The 23,196-nt window shown below is 44.1% G+C and overlaps 1 protein-coding gene across 3 annotated transcripts in view; it reads left to right on the top strand.

Moving 5' to 3' along the window:
• The window catches only part of MGST3 (microsomal glutathione S-transferase 3), a 46,515-nt gene extending 26,929 nt beyond the window's left edge, over positions 1-19,586 (top strand). For all 3 annotated transcript variants that reach the window (XM_035280028.3, XM_002760440.8, XM_008985109.5), the window contains exons 2-6: positions 13,089-13,210; positions 14,235-14,308; positions 15,463-15,520; positions 18,057-18,129; positions 19,128-19,586. In XM_035280028.3, coding sequence (XP_035135919.1) covers positions 13,089-13,210; positions 14,235-14,308; positions 15,463-15,520; positions 18,057-18,129; positions 19,128-19,264 — 464 coding nt within the window. In that variant the 3' untranslated portion in view covers positions 19,265-19,586. The remainder of the gene's footprint in view (positions 1-13,088; positions 13,211-14,234; positions 14,309-15,462; positions 15,521-18,056; positions 18,130-19,127) is intronic.
• Positions 19,587-23,196: the final 3,610 nt, after the last annotated feature.

The raw sequence follows: 23,196 nt of genomic DNA, 5'->3' as shown, positions 1-23,196 counted from the left end.
ATCACTTGCACCTGGGAGACAGAGGTTGCAGTGAGCTGAGATGGCAACACTGCACTCCAGCCTGAGTGACAGAGTGAGACTCGGTCTCAAAAAATAAAAAGAATTGTTTTTATGTTCCTTCCCTCTAGGATCTTTAATTTCTCCATTGAGCATTGTATGAGCTCCACTGAGCATTATATGGAAGTTCAGCTCCCCTGGCTGGAGATAATTTTGAGGCCTGTTCCTTGGTGGAAACATCTGGATGCAGAAGTGAGGCTGGACAACTATCCAGGGGAGCTTTAAGTTAGCCAGGTGGACCCCCGGCACCACCTCAGAGTGTTCTGAGCTACCATCTGGTGTTTGGAACTCAGGGAAGTCCATTTGGTATGATCAGACCAGCCCTTTATGTTACCATCCTTTTGTGTTACTCTCATTAAAATGTTGATTTTTGCCATGTAAGGAAGATTGGAATAGCACAGGCAGTCAAATAAGGATTTAATGAAACATTGGAGAATGGCTTCAAGTTAATCTGTGAATGCTCTGTCATTGTCCCATCCCTGGATACATTTTTTTAAAAAAAAGTTGAAACATTTCAGTACAATTTGAGGAGAGCAAATCACACACAGAAATAGGGACTACTATTGTCCAAGCTGTATTTTCTATATGTAGGAACAAGGAGAGAGAGCTGAAAGACAATCTTCTCTCCCCAATCACATTGTCACTTAGTAAAATAAAAGGTAGTGTCACTTCATGTCTCAGAAGTGGTAAATTATTTCAGGCAAGTACCCAAATCCATAAAGCATGCCCTTTGCTTTGTTTGCGAAATGCTGATTGTGCCCTGGGGGATTTCTGACAGGCAGCCAAGAGGGACTTGGAAAGTAGTGAAGGAGAACTTTATACCCCAAGAGTGTTCTGTTGAACGTAGTTCAGGAAACTTTCTGGGTAAGCCTTGTAACTGAAGGAACCCTGCCCCAGTGAGATAAGGCAAATGGTAGCAGAAGCAAGAATTAGAGGAAAGGTTGAGCAAAGTTTTGGCATTAGAATAGCTATGTTCCCAGGAAACTCTGTCAGTGAAATTTCTAGAGGTAAGTACCTTAGTCTGATGCCGTAATGAACCCCTGTGTTGCTAACTCAAACACTGGAATGGAGCATGTTTTAGGAGTTAGACCAACATTGCTTCCTCTTATGCCCAAGTCTGATCACTCCTAAACTGAATCTTTGTAAGAGTGTGTTGTAGCTTACTTAAAACCCAGTGGGTGTTGGCTGACTCTAGCTACACTGAAGTTTTTTCCCTGAGTGTTAGTCTACCACCCACAGACCTTGGGGCCCTGCTGCTTACCAGGGAGTATTACTTTCCTCATCTACACCTGAAAACCCACCATGGCCTGGGGCTTTTTTGCTGCCCCCAACAACCTATACCTTGTTTCCTTCCCCTGACCTGATGATGTCCTCCAAAATAATCATGTTTGGCAAGTAATACACTGATACATTTAAAACTTACAAATAGAAGCCTTGCTGTGTTTTTAAAAAACATCATAGGGCCAGAAGCAATGGCTCATGCCTATTATCTCAGCACTTTGGGAGGCTGAGGCAGGCAGATTGCTTGAGCTCAAGAGTTCGAGACTAGCCTGTCCAACATAGTGAAATCTTGTCTGTACTAAAAATACAAAAAATTAGCCAGGCTTGCTGGCGCATGCCTGTAATCCCACCTATTTTTGAGAAAGGAGGATTGCTTGAGCCCAGAGGTCAAGGAGGCTGCAGTGAGCCCTGATTGGGCCACTTCCACTCCAGCCTGGATGACAGAGGTGGGACCCTGTTTCAAAACAAAACAAAATCCCCACCAGGTGTGGTGGTTTATGCCTGTTAATCCCAGCACTTTGGGAGGTCAAGGCAGATGGCTTACTTGAGGTCAGGAGTTCAAGACCAGCCTGGCCAACATGGCAAAACCCTGTCTCTACTAAAATACAAAAATTAGCTGTGTGTGGTGGTGCACACCTGTAATCTCAGTTAATCAGGAGGCCGAGGCAGGAGAATTGCATGAATCCAGGATATGGAGGTTGCAGTGAGCCAAGATCGTGCCATTGCACTCCAGCCTGGGTGACAGAGAGAGACTCCATCTCAGAAAAAAAAAAAAATTATAGAAATAATTAGGTTTCTAAAGTATTTCTTAAAAGGAGCATCTGTGGAAACCAGCCACTAGTATCATATTTAAAGGTAAGAGACTAAATGCTTCCCCCTAAGATGAGGAACAAGGCAAGAATGTCTGCACTTGCCACTTGCATTTAACAAACATTCCATTGCCCCTAAACAGGGCAATTAATCAAGAAAAATAAATAAATGACATCCACGTTGGAAAGGAGAAAGTAAAATGGCCTCTGTTTGCAGATGGTATGATCCTATATGTAAAGTATTCCAAAGATCGTGGATCTGTCCCTCCCCTAGACTCTTGTGTCCTGGCTGTTTCTCTCCCTTTGCTCCTGGAGTAGAAGCCCAGGACGCAGCAGGATTGCCCCTGAATGGAACATTTCGAAGGGCTTTTCCCTCTGTGCTTCCCATGCTGGGAACAAACTTAACTTCAGAGTAAGGGACAAACCCAGCAATGTGTTAGTAGCAAAGAGCATGGACACTGGCGTCAGTCTGCCTACATTCAGACCCCAACTGCATACTCACCAGCTGTGGGACCTTAGACAAATTGTTGAACTTCTCTTTGCCTCATTTTTCTCATCCATAAAATGGGGATGATAATAGTAACTCCCATATGGGATTGTTGTAAGGATGGAAAATGTTAATTTTTCTAAACTCTCTTACGGTGCCTGTCATAAAAGAAGCACTCTAGGCCTGGTACGGTGGCCCACACCTGTAATCCCAGCACTTTGGGAGCCTAAGGCAGGTGGACTTCTTGAGGTCAGGAGTTCCAGACCAGCTGGCCAACATGGCAAAACCCTGTCTCTATTAAAAATATAAAAATTAGCTGGGCATGGTGATACATGCCTGTGATCCCAGCTACTCCAGATGTTGAGGCATAAGAATTGCTTGAATCCAGTAGACAGAGGCTGCAGTGAGCTGAGATTGAACCCCTACACTCCAGCCTGGGCAACAGAGTGAGACTGGTCTCAAAAAAAAAAAGGAGCACTCTATGGATACCAGGTCTTATAGTTAGGTGTTATATTTGTAGTAGCGATATTTTCAGTTTTACTGTTTCTGCCAGATGGAATGAAAAATGCCATGAGAAGTTGGTTGGAAGTCCCACTGAATCCTTAAACAGGCCTTTCATTTGAAGTCATGTCGCTGATTGTTCAGAAATTGAGGTATGCCTGATCCATGGTATTAGAAGTGATGATCCCAGAGAGCTCATTCTGTAGCATAATGAGCATTACTTTTGAAGAATGGAGAGCTTAGAACTCTGATTCATTTGACTCTGGGGAAATCTGGTCTGGTAAGTGGCCATGACCATGTAATGAGTCTCAGTGAGAGCTGAGAACCCAATGGTGGCCGCAGGACAGACTCCAAAGATACCGAGCTAGCTTACACACTTGCTTTGTCGACTTGAGCCTCTCTGAAAGCTGAAAGAAGAAACCAGTCTTCTGCGGGGCACACTGTTAGTGTGTAATTGTGAAGGGCTTAGCTGGAGCTCGCTCTGCACAACAGCCTCTGATCTCATCACCCCCATTCTGTTCTCAGGAGTGGTACAGAAGGAGCACCTCAGGAGCCTCCAAAGATAATGGTAGAATATGGACCACCAAGACAAGACTGTGCCTGTGGTTTTGAATCATATAGAATCAGCACCTCCTGCAAATTTTGCTTTTGCTCAGAACAGTGGCTCTTAAAATGTGATCCTTGACCAGCATCATCAGCATCACCTAGGAACGAGTTAGATATGAAAATTCTCAGGCCCCACCTAACATGACTGAACCAGAAACTCTGGGACTGGGGTATGTTTTAACAAATTCTCCAGGTGATTTAATGCCACTGAAGTTTGAGAACTACTGATCTAGGATATAGAACAGCAGCACTCTATTGAGTTTCTGTCTTCATGCAAGTTTCTACAAGCAAGGAGACATGTTCTCTGTCCTCAAAAAGCACATAGCCCATTTGGAGAAGTGTATTATATTCATTGCCACACAAAGGAGGCCTTCCTAGCCAGGAGCCTGATACAACAGCCCTGCCCAGTCTCTACTCCATTGCCATGTGATTTCCCCAGAAGAGTTCCCACTCTCAGCTGGGTGCCCGTAATCCTAGCACTTTGAGAGGCCGAGGTGGGTGGCCCAGCTGAGGTCAGGAGTTTGAGACCCAGCCTGTTCTACATGGTGAGACCCTGTCTCTATTAAAAATATAAAAATTAGCCAGGTGTGGTGGTGGGCATCTATAATCCCTGCTACTCGGGAATCTGAGGAAGGAGAATCGGTTCAACCTGGGGAGCGGAGGTTGCAGTGAGGCAAGATCATGCCACTTTACTCCAACGTAGGGGAAAGAGCAAAACTTTGTGTCAAAAAAGAAAAAAGAGTCCCCACTCTCTGAAGCTGTTCTTTGCTTGCATGTTTGTTGGCAGTCTCCTGCCATCTGTCAGAGGTCAGCGCCTTGAGAGCAGGACCCTGTCTTGTTCGTGCTGCATCCCCCACCCCTCAGCAGTGCCTGGCATAGATAGATAGCAAGTGCTTTATATGTTCTGCTTGAATAAATGAATTAAGTGTTCCTTGATTCATTATGCTGTCTATGCTAGGAAACTTTTGCAATCTAATTAGACCAGCCTTTTGCCAAATTTGAATTATTTTAAACAATATCAGAACTAATATGTAAGTCAGAGAGTACAACTGATGTGGAGAAAAACCAATATCTCCTCATTTAGGAACTGTTTTACATGTAGACAGATGTGTACACTTACCAGTATTTCTTTCTTTATATTTGGACCAACATTTATTTATTTATTTATTTAGAGACGGAGTTTCACTTTTGTTACCCAGGCTGGAGTGCAATGGCGCGATCTCGGCTCACCGCAACCTCCGCTCCTAGGTTCAGGCAATTCTCCTGCCTCAGCCTCCTGAGTAGCTGGGATTACAGGCACACGCCCAGCTAATTTTTGTATTTTTAGTAGAGACGGGGTTTCACCATGTTGACCAGGATGGTCTCAATCTCTTGACCACGTAATCCACTGCCTCGGCCTCCCAAAGTGCTGGGATTACAGGCGTGAGCCACTGCGCCCGGCCCTGGACCAACATTTATTAAGTGTTTATACCAGGTACATATCTAGTTTACCTAATTTAATTCTCCAAACTACACTGTGATATAAGTCGGTAGCGTTTTCCCTGTTTTGTAGAGAAATTAGATACATCCTAAAGCTTGCAGAGGCGATTATGAATCCAGTCTGTCTGACTCCTCAATCAATTCCTGCTATCTCTAGTCTTGGAGATTTTTCAGAGCCAAAGATGAATCATAAAATAGTATTGAAGTCCACTAGGAGTAAAAACATTTCCAAAAGGATCTCTACTCTTAAATAAGTGACAGATTTTCTAATTAAAAAAATAGATAATTCAAATTCCTTTTAAACCTTTTAGTGTTCTCTTGATTGATCTATTTTGACTTAAGACTGCTGACAGACAGTTAACTAGGAGCAGCTACCTCTGCAATTGCTAATAAGGAAAGTAAGAATAGAAACTCTTTCATCCTATTTCTGCCTTTCCCTACCCATTTATTTTGTTTTTGTTTTTGTTTTGTTCTGTTATACCTAGTTTGTGATCATTGCTAGGAAGGGGAAAATCTGGAACAGGATACTTGTTTACTTATTTGCCTGTGTCCCCAGCTAGACAATGAGTGTCAGGAAGAACCAACCTCTGGCTGTTCCCTGTTCGTCTCCAGCACTAGCCCAGTGCGTGGCACATAGCGGGCACTCAGTAAGCCTGAATAAGTAAATGAATGCACGGTCACCCTCATGCAGTGCTGAGCAGTTCCGGCTGCAGCAAGGGTTTGAATGACTGCAGTTGTCCATAGTCAGTGCTAAAGTCCTGCTTCCTTCTGGCTGCTTGTGCCTTTCACCTAATAGTGTATATATATATATTTTTTGAGACGGAGTTTCGCTCTTGTTACCCAGGCTGGAGTGCAATGGTGCGATCTTGGCTCACCGCAACCTCCGCCTCCTGGGTTCAGGCAATTCTCCTGCCTCAGCCTCCTGAGTAGCTGGGACTACAGGCATGTGACACCATGCCTGTATTTTTTTGTATTTTTAGTAGAGACGGGGTTTCACCATGTTGACCAGGATGGTCTTGATCTCTTGACCTCGTGATCCACCTGCCTCATCCTCCCAAAGTGCTGGGATTACAAGGGTGAGCCACCGCGCCCGGCCAAACTAGGTACTTTTAACTACAGTTACGTGTTCATTCATGATGGGGATATGTTCTGAGAAGTGTGTTAGGTGATTTTGTTGTTGTGGGAACATCACACAGTGTCTTACACAAACCTAGATGTATGGTCTACTATATAACCCAGCTATGTGGTATAGCCTGTTGCTCCTAGGCTGCAAACCTGCACAGCATGTTACTGTACTGAATACCAGAGGCAATTGTAACACAGTGGTAAGTATTTGTGTGTCTAAACATATCTAAACATAGAAAAGTTATAGTAACAATATGGTGTAAAAGACAAAAAATGGTATACCTGTAGAAGGTACTCACCATTAACGGAGCCTTCAGGTGTGGAAATTGCTCTGGGCGAGTGAGTGGTGAGTGAAGGCCTCGGGCATTACTGTACACTACTGCAGACGTTACATATACTGTATGCTTAGGCGACACTAAATTTATTTTTAAATATTTTCTTTCTTCAATAATGTTAACCTTAGCTTACTGAACCTTTTTTATTATAATTTTTAAACTTTTTAATCTTTTGTGATAACACTTAGCTTGAAACACACATTGTAACTGTATAAAAATTGTTTCTGCTTTTTGTTTTGTCTCATTTTGTTTCTTGAGACAGAGTGGTGTTGGGTTGCCCAGGCTGGAGTGCAGTGCAATCTAGATTCAGGGCAACCTCCACCTTCCAGGTTCAAGCAATTCTCTTGCCTCAGCCTCCCGAGTAACTGGGACTACAGTCGTGCGCCACCACACCAGCTAACTTTTTGTATTTTTAGTAGAGACAGGGTTTCACCATGTTGGCCAGGATGGTCTCAATCTCCTGACCTCGTGATCCGCCTGCCTCAGCCTCCCAAAATGCTGGGATTACAGGCGTGAGCCACCGTACCCAGCCAAAAATTGATTCTTCATGTCCTTATTCTGTAAGATTTTTTTTCTATGTTTTAAATCCTTTTTTTTTATTTTCTAAAGAAGCCACACCATTCAGTTCAGAACACCTATACTGTCTTTGAGCTGATAGCTTCTGTCGAAATTTTTTCTATTTGTAAAGCTTTTTATTTTTATTTCATATTTACTATTTAAGCTTTTTTGTTAAAAAAAAATTAAGACACAAACACAAACACACACATTAGCTTAGGCCTACACAGGGTCAGGATCATCAGTATCCCTCCCTTCCACCTCCACATCTTGCCCCACTGGAAGGTCACATGGACACACCTGCCATGTGTGCAGCTGTCCTCTTCTGTGAATACCTCTGGAATACCTCCTGCAGGACCTGCCTGCAGCTATTTTATAGTTAACTTTTTTTTTTTTAAGTAGAAGGAATACACTCCAAAATAATGCTAAAAAGTATAGTATAGTAACTACATCAACCAGTAACTGTCATTTATGATCATTATCAAGTGTTATGTGCTGTATGTGATTCTACATGCTATACTTTTATATGACTGGCAGAGCAGTAGGTCTGTTTACACCAGCATCACCACAAGCATGTGAAAGATGCATTGGACTATGATGTTACAATGGCACAGTGGCTATGATGTCACTAAGCAATAGAAATTGTTCAGCTCCATTACAATCTCATGGGCCATTGTTAAATATGGAGTCCATCACTGAAACGCATGACCGTATGTGGTAGCAGCTTTCAATTCATAAATAATAATTTATACTGCCAGTTTATGACTAATCTGGAAAACTGCATAATGATTAACAAATGCTGTGATATAACCAAGTGAATTGCAAAGTACTCTACACCTGTATTAAAGTTCAGCTCAGGAAGGACTGTTGGACTGTGTATCTGGCACTATATAGAAGAGAAAGTTGAGGGCAAAGTTCCTACTCTCAAGAACCTTATCTTGTTGGGTCCATAAAAAGGTTTCTGTCACGCCTGTAATCCCAGCACTTTGGGAGGCCGAGGCGGGTGGATCATGAGGTCAAGAGATTGAGACCATCCTGGTCAACATGGTGAAACCCTGTCTCTACTAAAAATACAGAAAATTAGCTGGGCATGGTGGTGTGTGCCTGTAATCCCAGCTACTCTGGAGGCTGAGGCAGGAGAATTGCCTGAACCCAGGAGGCGGAGGTTGCGGTGAGCCAAGGTTTCTGGTGACAGAGCAGGTATATAATCAGCAAAATGTGGTGTAAAGTTCATATGCATGCTCATGCCAGAGATTGGTTGGGTGCCAGCTATCAGTTCTTCCACCCTGTCGTTGGAGGCTATCTGCTACCTCTGGGGCAGGCACAACCCAGGGTGTGGCTGCGGTTGCCTAGGGTGTGGCCACCATGAACTGAGCTGCATCCCTTTCCTGGTACACACCCGCACACACAAAAGCCACTCTCTCAGTAGTGGGAATGTCCATTTCTTTACCTTGGAATCGTCAGAAAATAATGATTTAGCGAATGATGGGTTTTTTTGCATGTTGATTTAATTAAGCTGATTCTTTCCTTGAGAGAAGATTTAACAGTTTTTCTCTCCCTATTGCATTTATATTTTCAGCTACTACGATGGAGTTTTCTCCGTGTTCTGAATTCCTCTTAAGAATTTCTCTTTCTGGATTAGTCATAAACCAGTCTTTCTTAAATATATCCAGTTTCTTCCGTGGTTTCAACAGATACTTTTGAGGGAAGAAACAGACTCTTAAATTGGTTAGGTGTGTACTTTATACCAGACACTGTGCCAGATGATAGAGATTATCTCAGGTGTGTGTTCAGGGGAGGGGTGCTTGGTGGTGGTCATTCTGAAAGACACCTGGAGTTGCAGCTCACGTCATTTATTCCATAAGTATGTACGAGCATGCCCACTGTGCTTGGCATGGAAGATGGCAGGCAAACATGGTCCTGCTCTGTTTTAAGTGCAGGTTGTTATGGCGTATGAAGCAGGACACTTCACTTGGTAGGAATGCAAAGAGGTGTCAGGGAGGGCTGTTCTGCCACCCTTCTCGAAGGCATCTTTTCAGGCTTTGCTCCTGCACTCTGCAGATGTGTTCGAGGCTTCGTGCGGGGAACCCTCAGGGAGAACAGGCACACTGCTGCCCTAGGCACTCCCACTGTCCCTAAGACTGAGTGTGGATCCTCTGCAAACCATTGGTCTAGCATCAGACTCTGGGTTCCCTTACTGTGAATTCACTGCCCTTCCAAGGCCTTAACTGTTCCTAACTCTGTTTGTCCCCAGCCAGATTCATATGCCAGATAACTTAACACAGTGTGAGGAGAGTAACTTTCACTAGGGTGCAAGTGCCCATCAGGTTTAACCTGATGCATTTATACTTTAAAAGAGGAGTTCAGTAGGAAATATTAATTTCTAATTGTAGATTCTAACTGTAGATTGTAGAGTAGTCTCTTTGCTGTGGCACAGACATCTATGTAAGAGGCACTTCTCTATCTTCCTACCTACCTATCCTAGCCTCTTACATTAAGAAAAATAGAAGTCAGTGACTAAACCACCAAATATGAATGTGTTTTCTGGGCTAGCTGGAGTGGTTTGGGGGAGAATTCTAAAACCCGCTCTGGTCTTAGCTCTGCCATCATTTACCTGAGCCTCCCATTTCCTTTTCTATAAAGTGGAGCTAATAGGATTTTTGTGAAGAGTGAAAGTGAGCCGAAAAGTGCTGGGCTGACACAAGGTAACCCTGCATGTCCTGTCCAAAGGTTAGAGTCTGAAAGCTGACTCTTGTGATTTGCCAACTTTGACCTAAAACAAATACCCTTAATTTTATTGTCCATAAACAGGTAGCTTCTGACAGAGACACCTTTTTTTTTTTCAGGTGGAGTCTTTCGCCTTTGCCCCAGGCTGCAGTGCGGTGATGCAATCATAGCTCACTGCAGACTCAGCTTCTTGGGCTCAGGCGATCCTCCCACCTCAGCCTCTCAAGTAGACATGAGGGGTCTCCCTGTGTGGCCCAGGCTGGTCTCGAACTCCTGGCCTCAAGTGATCCTTCCATCTTGGCTCCCAAATATTGGGATGATCAGTGTGAGCCACCATGCCCAGGTGGTGGCTTCATTTTAAAAGGCCCGTTTGCCCCAAATGTGTTGAATTTCAAGGATAGACTGGAGGGTTATTTCATTTATTTTCAAAGAGGTGTTCAGAATTTACACTCTGTTTTTGTTTTAATAACTACTGTGGCTTCCTCCTCATGCTGACTTTCTACACTTTGGAAGAGAATGTGGGCAGGGAAGCTTGGAAGGCACCCAGAGACTCCTTGCTCTCTGCAGCTGTACAGACAGGCCAGGATCCGCCGACTTATGGAGCCAGCCCGCTGCAGTGTGTGCCTCCAGCCCTTGGAGGAACAGCAGGCATGCCTCAGAGAGCAGCCCAGGGTGAAGACCGTAGAAGGAGAAAACTGATGAGAGTTATTGTGAACCCTGGTGGGGAGGAGGAGTTTTTAGAAATTAGGCCTGTTAGGCTGGGCACGGTGGCTCACGCCTATAATCCTGGCACTTTGGGAGGCCAAGGCAGGTGGATCATCTGAGGTCAAGATTTCGAGAACAGCCTGGCCAACATGGCGAAACCCTGTCTCTACTAAAAATACAAAACTTATCTGGGCATGGTGGTGGGCACCTATAATCCCAGCTACGTGGGACGCTAAGGAGGAGAATCGCTTGAACCCAGGAGATGGAGATTGCTGTGAGCTGAGATTGCACCACTGCACTCCAGCCTCAGCAACAAGAGCAAAACTCCAACTCAAAAAAAAACATTAGGCCTATTTTGATGAGCTAAGAGAAACTTACTTTTAATGACTGAGCTACATGCCTACCCCAAATTCTCTTTTAAGGAAAATGCTCTGACCACATCATCAGTTCAGCTTTAAATTTTCAAGTGAGACTGAAGGGGAGCATTGGAACCAAATGAATCTGAACGGGAATCCCCAGTCTGTCACTCTCTGTTTTAGACCTTGGGAACATTACATAACTTCTTTTGAAGATAAGGATTTACCATCTTGTTGGTTGGTTTGTAAGGATGACTAGACACATTCCAAAGCAGGGTAACCCTCCTAGGTTAAAAGCAAGGATTGACCTGGATCATCCCAAGAAAAACAAAAAAAAAGAAAAAAATTTTTTTAAAGCAAGGATTGAAGCCAGGGGTGGAAATTTTAGAGCTGAAGGCAGAACACACACCGGAGCTGCGGGCTTGTGGGGGCTTTGCCCCCCATAGGCAGCGCATGAGCGATCCCTTGATGCATGCTGACTGCTCTTTTGGGCCTTGCCATGCTCTGACCCTTCTTCCGTCTGGTGGTCAAAGCTCAAAGAGGTTGGAGGGGCAGCACCGTTTACCATGAGATTGTTTTCACTCCCACCTGCCAAGTTCTGCTCTCCTTGCTGCCCAGTCTCTTTCTTTCTTTCTCTCTTCTTCCCTCCAGGGGGCAGGACAGTAGCCTAGCCAAAACTGCTGAACTCTGGAAAATGAGCTGGGATTCGCTTTTTTTCCAAACGTTTTACATGAAAATTTTCAAACACACAGAAAAGTTGAAAGAATTGGACAATGACTATCCATATAGCTACCACCTAGAATCTACAACTAACACTTCGCTGTATTGATTTGCATCATCCTTTTTAAAATGCATTTCAAAATAAGTTGTAGCCATCAGAACACTACATGGGGCTGGTTTTGAAGTGATGATTTGATGGGCAATCTGAGTTCCTCAAGAGCGGCCCAAAGCCTCACAGGCTCAGGAGCCATGCTCCGCTTTCAAAGTACTTACCTGTGTGAGATGTCTGCTACTGTACCCGCACATGTCCCAAGATCAAAGGGAGGCCTTGGGGTCCTGCCCTCACAGTGTCCCCCATGCCTGAAGGCAGAAAACTTGGAATCATTATACATATACTATTTTGGATGCTGTTTCTCTCTTGCTTATGTACTCTCTCACACTCTCTCTCCCCCTCCCTCCTTCCTCCTCCCTCTCCCCCATCACTCCCTCCCTCCCCCTCCCCAAGATGTATACTTAAGCATTTTGCCTTGTTAAATATTTTTTCTTTTTTGAGACAGAATCTAGCTCTATCACCCAGGCTGGAGTGCAGTAGCTCACTGCAACCTCCACCTCCCAGGTTCAAGCAATTCTCCTGCCTCAGCCTCCCAAAGTGCTGGGATTACAGGCATAAGCCACTTCACCCCAGCCAATATTTTTTCAATGATGTGATTTTTGCTGGCTATATTATTCTATAGCAATGACTACCGCAGTGGTATAAATAAATCTCATGATGTTGATCAAAATCTCCCAAGCACAAAAGAGAAAAACATGATACATGGTTGTACACTTTTCTGTGTACAGACTGCATAGTTGAGTCATTTATAAATTATTATTTTGTTTTTTTTGAGATGGAGTCTTGCTCTTTTGCCCAGGCTGGAGTGCAATAGCGTGATCTCGGCTCACTGCAACCTCCGCCTTCCAGGTTCAAGCGATTCTCCTGCCTCGGCCTCCTGAGTAACTGGGATTACAGGCACATACTACCACGCCCCGCCAATTTTTGTGTTTTTAGTAGAGGTGGGGTTTCACCATGTTGGCCAGGTTGGTCTGAAACTCCTGACCTCAGTTGATCCGCTGGCCTCCACCTCCCAAAGTGTTTGGATTACAGGCGTGAGCCACCACACCCAGCCAAATCATTTTATATGATAATATCTCTGAGGACTTCTTAGAAACGTCAGATTGACTCACACCTTTTCTGGTCTCTTTTTATGCATTTGCCAGTAGTAAAGCCTCTTGCTCCCTAAGGCTTCACGCTGTGAAATAGCCATAGTGCTGGGGGCCCTGTCTCAACGTGTTCTTCCCTCTACAGACGAGATGACTGTCCTCTCTAAGGAATATGGTTTCGTGCTTCTAACCGGTGCTGCCAGCTTTATCATGGTGGCTCACCTAGCCATCAATGTTTCCAAGGCCCGCAAGAAGTACAAAGTGGAGGTAAGTGGGAACACAGGCCGGAGCCCTAAGTAGGCTTGTCTGGGGCTACAGGCTTAGCCAAGAACTTGTTTTCAGCCATGAGGGGAGAAACGAGGAACTAGTTGTGAAAAGTGACAGTTTCAGGACCATCTATTAGCTATTCTGCTTCTTCATGGTAGCAAAGATGCAAGAAATAATGAGGCCCTGCTAGGGGGTTTCCATCTTGTTTGACTGTCTTTTCTGTAGAAGGACCAGGTATGCTGGGATTCAAATAGTACACTTTTGGCTGGAGCTATTTGCTAGGAAGAGAGTTACTGCATTTTCTACAGAGGTTAAACGGCAACATTGCTTCACGGTGTGCCACTTTGAAAATGATGTCTTAAGGTGATTTTCCTGTTTTCCAAGTAGAAAAGAGGTATGGGGTGTTGAGGTCAGCCTGGATTTAGACATAGGAAGGTGGTCTATTAAATACTTCCTTTAGTTTTAGGGGATCTAGAAGAGATAATTACTAAAGTTGTCCCTGGTGAGCAATTTTAAATGTCTGTTTCTGTTTAGCAGCTTAATAATTAAACTCCCTTACTAGAGCTTGTTTTACGTTTTCATATTTAGTTGTTTTTTTTTCCCCTTCCAATGGACACTTCCATTAAGATTCTCACACACTCTATTTCTGTTCTTCCATTAGGGTATTTGATGACTCTTAGGCAGGCTCTATTTCCCTATGGTATCTTTGTAATGCATCTGAAATCCACCACTGATGCTTAACGTCAATGAAAAGCACTGAGTTTGGCACAAAGCTGCCCCTTGCGCTTGTGCAACTACAGCACAGACATACGTTCTTATTCCTGGCTATTTAATAGAAACGTTGGATCTGCTTATGAGAATTGAGACCCTTGCCACTATAAATACTTAAGCAAAAATTGAATGGTCATCTATCAAGGGTGTGAAAGAAGATACTTTGCAATATATTATTTTTAAGGTTGATTTTAAGTTTCAACAGTGAACACTACTCTTGACCATCTGATCAATATGTGTTTTGTTTTGACAGTATCCTACCATGTACAGCACAGACCCTGAAAATGGGCACCTATTCAACTGCATTCAGCGAGCCCACCAGAACACGTGAGTGTTGGCCCTGCTGGGCACCAAAGACATCTGAGAGTGGGTGTTTTCTGTCTCACACCTTATCCCTTAGTGCTCTGTATTTGCTGAGTCCTAGTGATGGTGACAGACATAGGTGCCTCATCAAAAGTATTTAAAGATTATATATGGGTGCTGGGTGTGGTGGCTCACGCCTATAATCCCAGCATTTTGGGAGGCTGAGAAGAGCAGATCATGGTTTTATTACCTACCATAGTTTTGCAGCATGACCCATCTAAACTGATGTTTAAGCCTCTCACAGGCCCAGGGAGTGGAGAGGTTTTGAGTGCTGTAAAGAAACCCACTCTGACTTGCCAGGACCTTCCACTTCCATTTGTTAGATGTGAGGTCCTTTTACTCAGCATGTTCCAAGTGACCGCTCATCCCATGCAGAACAAAGGAGGGTGGATGTTAGTGACCAGCTCTTCTCCCTGCAGTCAATGTTTATTTTTACTCTCCAGCTTCTAACTTGGCAAGGAAGATGTAAAGATTCACAGTGCTGGCCGGGTGCAGTGGGCTCACACCTGTAATCCCAGCACTTTGGGAGGCCAAGGTGGGTGGGTCACTTGAGGTCAGGAGTTTGAGACCAGCCTGGCCAATATGGTGAAACCCCATCTCTACAAAAATTAGCCAGGTGTGGTGGCATGTACCTGTAGTCCCAGCTACTCAGGAAGCTGGGGCAGAAGAATCACTTGAACCTGGGAGGTGGAGGTTGCAGTGAGCCAAGATCGCACCATTGTACTTCAGCCTGGGTGAGAGTGAGACGCCCTTTCCAAAAAAAAAAAAGTGTGGCTGGGTGCAGTGGCTGACACCTGTAATCCCAGCACTTCGGGAGGCTGAGGCAGATGGATCATGAGGTCAGTCTGGACGATGTGGTGAAACCCCATCTCTAATAAAAATAGAGAAATTAGCCAGGTGTGGTAGTGTGTGTCTGTAGTCCCAGCTACCTGGGAGGCTGAGGCAGGAGAATTGCTTGAATCCAGGAGGCGGAAATTACAGTGAGCCAAGATCATGCCACTGCACTCCAGTCTGGGCAACAGAGCGAGACTCTGTCTCAAAAAAAAAGAAGATTTACAGTTCTACAGAGACATACTTAAAACGAACACTTTTTAAAAGTTTCTTTCTGTCAATTCCAGGTTGGAAGTGTATCCTCCCTTCTTATTTTTTCTAGCTGTTGGAGGTGTTTACCACCCGGTAAGTTTTCCAGGAAGTGTTCATCTATTTGGATGTAGTTTACTGAGCTATTATCAGGGACAGAAGGAAATCAACTTTTAATGAATATCTTCAGTGTCTAAGAACTATATATTTTAAATGATTTTATTCAGTTATTTCTTACAGAGTTCTTTAAAGTAGGTGGGATTTTCCTTATTTTTTACACATAATGAAAAGCCTCTCAGATACTGTTTAAACTTCACAAGGTCAAATAGCTACAGAGTAGAAGAAACAGAATTTGAACCCAGGTCTGTCTGGTTCTAGTTTCATGTCTATAAGAGTTCATTTGTCATATTCATTCATTCACACAACAAACGTTTACTCACCACCTGGTATCACAGCAGTGAGTGAAACAGACAAAGACCCCTGGTTTCACAGAGCTTGTCTTTTTGTTGCGGGGCTTGGGGTGGTCACAGACAAAAAGCGACCTAAGTAAATTCATCATGTGTTAGGAGGTGGTGAGTGCACAGAAGAAAACAAAGCAGGGAAGATGGAAAGGGGGTGTGGAGTGGGATAATTTTCAATAGGGTGGTCAGGGAGGAGGGCTTTGCTGAGATGATAGTTAGGCAAGTGTAGAAGGAGGTGAGGGAGCAGGTGCTGCGCGTGTCTCCTGACCTCCAGCGAGAAGACCAAGGCCTGAGGCAAGCACCTGTCTGGTTTGTTTGGTGAGCAGTGAGAAGCCAGTGGAGCTGGGACAGGGGCAGCTACAGAGGGCAGAGGGGTGGTGAGGCAGCTCACCGGGGCCTTGCAGGCCTCTGCAGTATATACGGCCCTGTGGGCTGCAGATTTCGTCTGCACTGAAACATATCTAACTAAAGCAAGTTTATCTGCCTCTAATTAATTGTCGTTGGGTCTTGTCTTGGACAGAAGTGTTCCCTTCTCTGAAGCCAAATTCTCCTGAAACTGGGTTCTGACCAGAGCAGTGGCCCTTCAGACTTCTGGTTCTAAAGCTTTCCTAATCATCTGGTCCATACCGGAATGCCTTGTACTTTTCTTAAAAAGCTGCCAGAATGCCACACCTACTCATGACCTTGAAGGCCTGCATTTTTTTTTCTTTTTTTTTTTTGAGACGGAGTTTCACTGTTGTTACCCAGACTGGAGTGCAATGGCACGATCTCGGCTCACCGCAACCTCCGCCTCCTGGGTTCAAGCAATTCTCCTGCCTCAGCCTCCCGAGTAGCTGGGACTACAGGTGCACACCACCATGCCCAGCTAATTTTTGTATTTTTTTTTTTTTTTTTAGTAGAGACGGGGTTTCACCATGTTGACCAGGATGGTCTTGATCTCTTGACCTTGTGATCCACCCGCCTTGGCCTCCCAAAGTGCTGGGATTATAGGCGTCAGCCACCGCGCCCGACCCATTTTTTTTTTTTTTTTTTTTTTTTTTCAAAGAAACATCTACTGCTCTTGTATCTCTTAGAAAAGATATCTTTCTGGTTACTCTAAAAATCCCTATTCCTAGCAAGTGACCAGACTAGCTGATCTGAATAGCCCAGGTCTCTCTAGATTAGGCCTCAGTTGTGTCCCCACTCCATCCCCATTCCTGTCCCACATCCCTGGATCCCATTCCTTGTGGGTAGTTCTGAAAAATAAGAATCAGTCTGGGGCAAGCACTTAACAATTGTTCCTAGGTTGCCAGTCGTGAGGCAACATTATAGTAAAGAAGGGCAGAGACTAGAGCTACTAAGTCGTGACTCAAGGACTGGCACTTATTTTGATTTGTTTCACCCTCCTGTTGATATTTAACGTTACCCAAAATCAACTCAAATAAAAACCCCGATGCAGTAACCTCATCCCTGCCGGTAGCACTGGAAAACACTGGGGAAGGCAGCCTTCTCACACACTCTCTTTTTTGTTCACCCCAGCATGGTGGCCAAAGGGATGGATTTTCTAATCTAAGTTTTTACTCTCTCTTCTCAAGGGCATTGGGTGGGCGCAGGGAGACTTTTCCCTCCAAGACCATGTATCTGGGGTTCTCAATACAATAAGCTCTCCCCCTTTGTAGTGGAGCTGTACCCCTAGTGTAGGCTGCAGAAGCACCTGCTCCCAGCCCTGCCAGTGACTGACTTTACACAGAACAGCAGCTGAGTCTTCAGTCAGTCTCATGCTCAGAGGCCCATTTGAGAAAACGGCATTTCCCCTAGTCCTGAGTTTGGGGCAGTTCTCTCTTCTGGCTTACCCTGAGACCCCCAGCCCACATGTCCTTCTCTTGCTCTATTACAAGTTCCCCAAGATGCCCAGGGCAAGTGGAGGGATTCCTTCCATCACACCTGTCTAGGAGAAGGCCAGTACTCATCTCCCAGGTCCACAAGCCAAGCTGTTCATAGAAGAATCACAGATTTTTTATTTTCCTGATTGAAACAAGTAACTTCATTCTACCTAATTTGGGTGGGGAGTAGTTGGCCAAATCCATGAAATCATTAACTCTTTGCTAACATACTGTATAACCAACCCTAGTTGTCAATAAAGGTATGCTTGCTTCTTTCATGCAAATACTAATGTAGCCCTTTTTTCTTAGCGTATAGCATCTGGCTTGGGCTTGGCCTGGATTGTTGGACGAGTTCTTTATGCTTATGGCTATTACACAGGAGGTAAGTCTATATTGACATTTGCCAAGAAAACAATTTTTAAATTTTAAATCCTGTACTGGCCAGGCACAGTGGCTCACACCTGTAATGCCAGCACTTTGGGAGGCCAAGGCAGGCAGATTGCTTGAGTTCAGGAGTCGGAGACTAGCCTGGGCAACATGGTGAAAACCTGTCTCTACAAAAATTAGCTGGATGTGTGGTGCACACCTGTAGTCGCAGCTACTTGGAGGCTGAGGCTGGAGGATTGTTTCAGCCCAGCAATTTCAGGCTGCTGTGAGCCATGACTGCACTACTGCACTCCAGCCTGGGAGACAGAGGAAGATCCTATCTCAGAAAACTAAATAAAATCCTATGCTGCTATATTTTTCTTCTTGGGAATTTGAGAAAAGGGGAAGTCTCTTGATATTTAAGTCAAAGGTCTGTTTTCTTTTGACTAATCTTTCAATTGTAACAAAACTTATTTTTATTGAGCATTTTCTATTTGCCAACCACTACCCTAAGAGCTTTGCATATGTTTTTTAACCTTACAACAATTCCGTAATACAGATATTATCCCACTTTACAAATTAAGAAACTGGGGCTCAGAACAATTAAAGCCCTAGATCACAGAGCTACTAGGCATCAACTAGGAATTAAGCCCATGCAGTCTGACTCCAGAGCCTAACCATTACTATATCTGCTATATCTAAGTGAGGAGGAGGGAAAACCATTTTGGGCTGTGCTTCTTTGAAAAAGAGGGAACTACTTTCAAAGGTCCTAGAGCAAAGTTGCTGTAATTATTGTCCCATAATTTTCTAAGGTCCAGGTAATGCTACTGTGGCACATGACTTGGCATGTAGTATCTGACTTGCCGATAGCTTCAGGCTGAAGAATTAGTTAACCTCCTAAGGCTAGTTTGTCTAACGTACAACCTCAGATGCCATGATAGATTCGCTTGTGGATGTTGAAAGCATCCTAATTCTGGAGCATCCTGGTAATTTCTGTTCTTTCTTCTTTTTCAGACCCCAGCAAGCGTAGTCGAGGAGCCCTGGGGTCCATCGCCCTCCTGGGTTTGATGGGCACAACCGTGTGTTCTGCTTTCCAGCATCTTGGTTGGGTTAAAAGTGGCTTGGGCAGTGGATCCAAATGCTGCCATTAAAGATTATAGGGCTTTCAGAACTCTCATTCAAATGACTTACCTTTATTTCCAGTTATATTTTTTCCTAAATATAATAAACTTACCTGGCATCAGCCTCATACCTAAACCTCCTGACTCTTACCACTCATTTCTGTTTGAGTATCTGAAGTCAGTAGCCTAGTCCTACTAGATGAGAGAGGAGCCACAAATATTGCGCCCTCTCCTCATCCTGCCAGCAGATGCTTTCAGAGTATGTGAGGTTGAGAAAAAGTCTGATTATAGTGCTATATGTATAGTCATATCACAGTGATGAGAAATTAAAGAAAAACCTTTTAGCTCTCGGGATATACTGTCATTACTTGCTACAGATACTCAGGCTAACAGTAAAGATTTTTTTCCGGCTGGGCACGATGGTTCACGCCTATAATCCCAGCACTTTGGGAGGCCGAGGCGGGTGGATCACGAGGTCAAGAGATTGAGAACCATCCTGGTCAACAAGGTGAAACCCCGTCTCTACTAAAAATGCAAAAATTAGCTGGGCATGGTGGTGCGCGCCTGTAGACCCAGCTACTTGGGAGGCTGAGGCAGAATTGCTTGAACCCAGAAGGCGGAGGTTGCAGTGAGCTGAGATCGTACCATTGTACTCCAGTCTGGATAACAACAGCAAAACTGTGTCTCAAAAATAAAAGATTTTTTTCTTTTTTAATCTCAGCTGCGCACAGTGGCTCACTCCTGTAATCCCAGCACTTTGGGAGGCCGAGGCGAAAGGAATGCTTGAGCCCAAAAGTTCAAGACCAGCCTGGGCAACATGGCAAAACCCATCTCTACAAAAAAGTATAATTAGCCAGGCATGATGACAAGCGTCTGTAGTCCTAGCTACTTGGGAGGCTAAGATGAGAGGATCACTTGAGCCCAGGACATCAAGGTTGCAGTGAGTTATGATCACACTGCTGCACTCCAGCATGGGTGATAGAGCAAGACCCTGTCTCCAACAAACAAATAAAAATTAAATTTCTAGTCCAGGCATGGTGGCTCAGGCCTATAATCCCAGCATTCTGGGAGGCCGAGGTGGGTGGATCACCTGTGGTCAGGAGTTCAAGACCAGCCTGACCAACATGGAGAAACCCCATCTCTACTAAAAATACAAAACTAGCTGGGCGTGGTGGCATATGCCTGTAATCCCATCTACTCGGGAGGCTGAGGCAGGAGAATCGCTTGAACCCAGAGGTGGAGGTTGCAGTGAGCCGAGATCACGCCATTACACTCTAGCCTGGGCAACAAGAGCAAAACTCTGCCTCAGAAAAAAAAAAAAATTCCATTTCTATTGAAGATTGTTTCTGTTGCTTAAAAACTGAAGCAATAGACTAAATGTAAGATGAAATGTAGAGATAAATGTAACTTTCTACATTTAGAAACAACGATCTGACTGCATAAGTACAAATGAGGAAGACTTAGATTTCAGTTGGTTTAGAGAACACTGCCAAGTTGGCAGAATAAGACAGTTACTCCAAAACACTGATGTGGCCATAAACAACCTTAATAGGAAATATAATGTCTAGACCTGTGTGGTCCAATTGGTTACATGTGGTCATCTAAATTTAAATTAATAAAATTTAAATAAAACAAAGAAGCAGTTCTTCAGCTCTACTAGCCCTTTTTCAAATGCTCAATAGCCTGTGAGGATAAGAGACAGTATTTGAACCCAGTTCTGACTCTAAAATCCATGCATTTCCAATTGGACCAGTTTATTGCATAAGCTCTGAAGATGAAGCATTTAAGGATACAATGCCATGGCCAGCCATTGAAGATGATCAGCCTTGGCCAAATGGCCACCTGGAGCCCTTGGGGCATTTGATGAGGAGGCTGGACCAGATCAGCACACACGCCAGTGTTAGTTCATGAGAAAGTTTCACCAATGGAGAGGAAAATAAGGAAAATGAAAACTGCTTTTCGAAAGTTTTCACTTGAATTTTTTACATTAAAATGTTCCTTAATGAAATGATGGTTATGATGAATGTAAGGATTTCTGGTCCTGACTTGAAAAAATAATATAATTGAGAATTTGTAATAAGACAGGTTTTTGGTTTTTGCTTCATAAGAAACACATCTAGAGAGGCCAGAGAACTTGAGGTTTCCTTTCTCACTGCACAGAGAACAACAGGCATCAGTGAAGCAGAGCAGGGAAGACCTTGAGATGAAGCTGGCTTTCTCACCTTTACAGGGTATACTTTCCAAACTACAGATGGTCCCCAACTTATGACAGTGGGACTTAATAATTTTTCAACATTACGATGGTGCAACATCAATACTCAGGCTGGGTGTTCTGGCTCACGCCTATTAATCCCAGCACTTTGGGAGGCCAAGGCGGGTGGCTCACCCGAGATCAGGAGTTGGAGACTAGCCTGGTCAACATGATAAAACCCCGTCTCTACTAAAGATATAAAAATTAGCGAGGTGTTGTGGTACACACCTGTAATCCCAGCTACTTGGGAGGCTGAGGCAGGAGAATCACTTGAACCTAGGAAGTTGAGGTTGCAGTGAGCTGAGATCAAACCACTGCACTCCTGCCTGGGTGACAGAGCAAGACTCCATCTCAAAAAAAGAAAAAAAAAAAAGCAATACTCATTCCATAGGAATCGTACTTTGAGTATCAATACAATCATTCTGTTTTTCACTTTCAGTATTAAGTTAAATGAGATATTCAACGCTTCATTATAAAAGAGGCTTTGTGTCAGATGATTTTGCTCAACTGTAGGCTAATGTAAGTGTTCGGAGCATATTTAAGGTCACTAGACTAAGGCTATGGTGTTCAGGTTAGGTGTATTAAATGCAATTTCAGCTTTGAGTATTTTCAACTTATGCTGGTTTTCTCAGGATGTAGCCCGATCGTTAAGTCGAGGCGCGTCTTTCATGTGATCCATTTGTCATTTTGCTATTGCACACTGGACTCAGATGGAGTTTTGTAAGGAAGCTCAGTACATAAAGGGCGCTGTGGTTGACATGCAGAACCGAGGGCTCTGCCTTTCAGTTTCTAGTTCCCCACTCACTGTACTTCCAAGGAATCCTAGGGCTTGGCAGAAGCCAGTTGGTAAAGACTGCTTAGAGAGTAACTCTCTTACAAGCTAGTCCTTTTTGTCTTGTGGAGAAAAACTTGGCATAAATACTTCTACCATTAACGATTTAATACTAATCTGTTGGCAGTGTATGTTCCAGAGTGTCTATTTATTTGTATAAGGGAAGCACATTCTGAGTTTTGCTAGATGAAAATCAGACAGCCATACCAACTATAAATGCCTAATTGATCCATATCGAACCCCTTAAGTATTCCCACCTTCAGGTAACTGTGTGCCCTTGAGCAAACTCAGCCTCAATTTAAACAGCTTTAAGTTGAGAATAATAAAAATACCGTATAAAATTAGTGAGGATCAAATGATAGTACATGCACAGTGCCTGCTAGGAGTCTTGTAGCCACACAAATTGTGGTAGGAAGCACGAGAGCCACCTGCTGGTGTAGCCTGTGCAGCAAAAGTCAGCAACCAGGTTATCTTCTTTTTTTTAAAATTTTCCTTTATGTTCTGGGGTACATGTGCAGATCATGCAGGATTGTTGCATAGGTACATACATGGCAAGGTGGTTTGCTGCCTCCATCCCCCCATCACCTATATCTGGCATTTCTCCCCGTGTTACCCCTCCTCAACCTTCCCCCCAACAGACCCCAGTGTGTGATGGTCCCCTCCCTGTGTCCATGTGTTCTCATTGTTCAACACCCACCTATGAGTGAGAACATGCAGTTTGGTTTTCTGTTCTTGTCTGTTTGCTGAGAATGATGGTTTCCAGATTAATCCATGTCCCTACAAAGAACATGAACTCATCGTTTTTTATGGTTGCACAGTATTTCATGGTGTATATGTGCCACATTTGCTTTGTCCAGTCTCTCACTGATGGGCATTTGA

The sequence above is a fragment of the Callithrix jacchus genome, chromosome 18 (assembly GCF_049354715.1).
Source record: "Callithrix jacchus isolate 240 chromosome 18, calJac240_pri, whole genome shotgun sequence".
NCBI lineage: Eukaryota > Metazoa > Chordata > Mammalia > Primates > Cebidae > Callithrix > Callithrix jacchus.
Note: the sequence above shows the minus strand (reverse complement) of the source record. Positions and strands in the feature narration are given on the sequence as shown.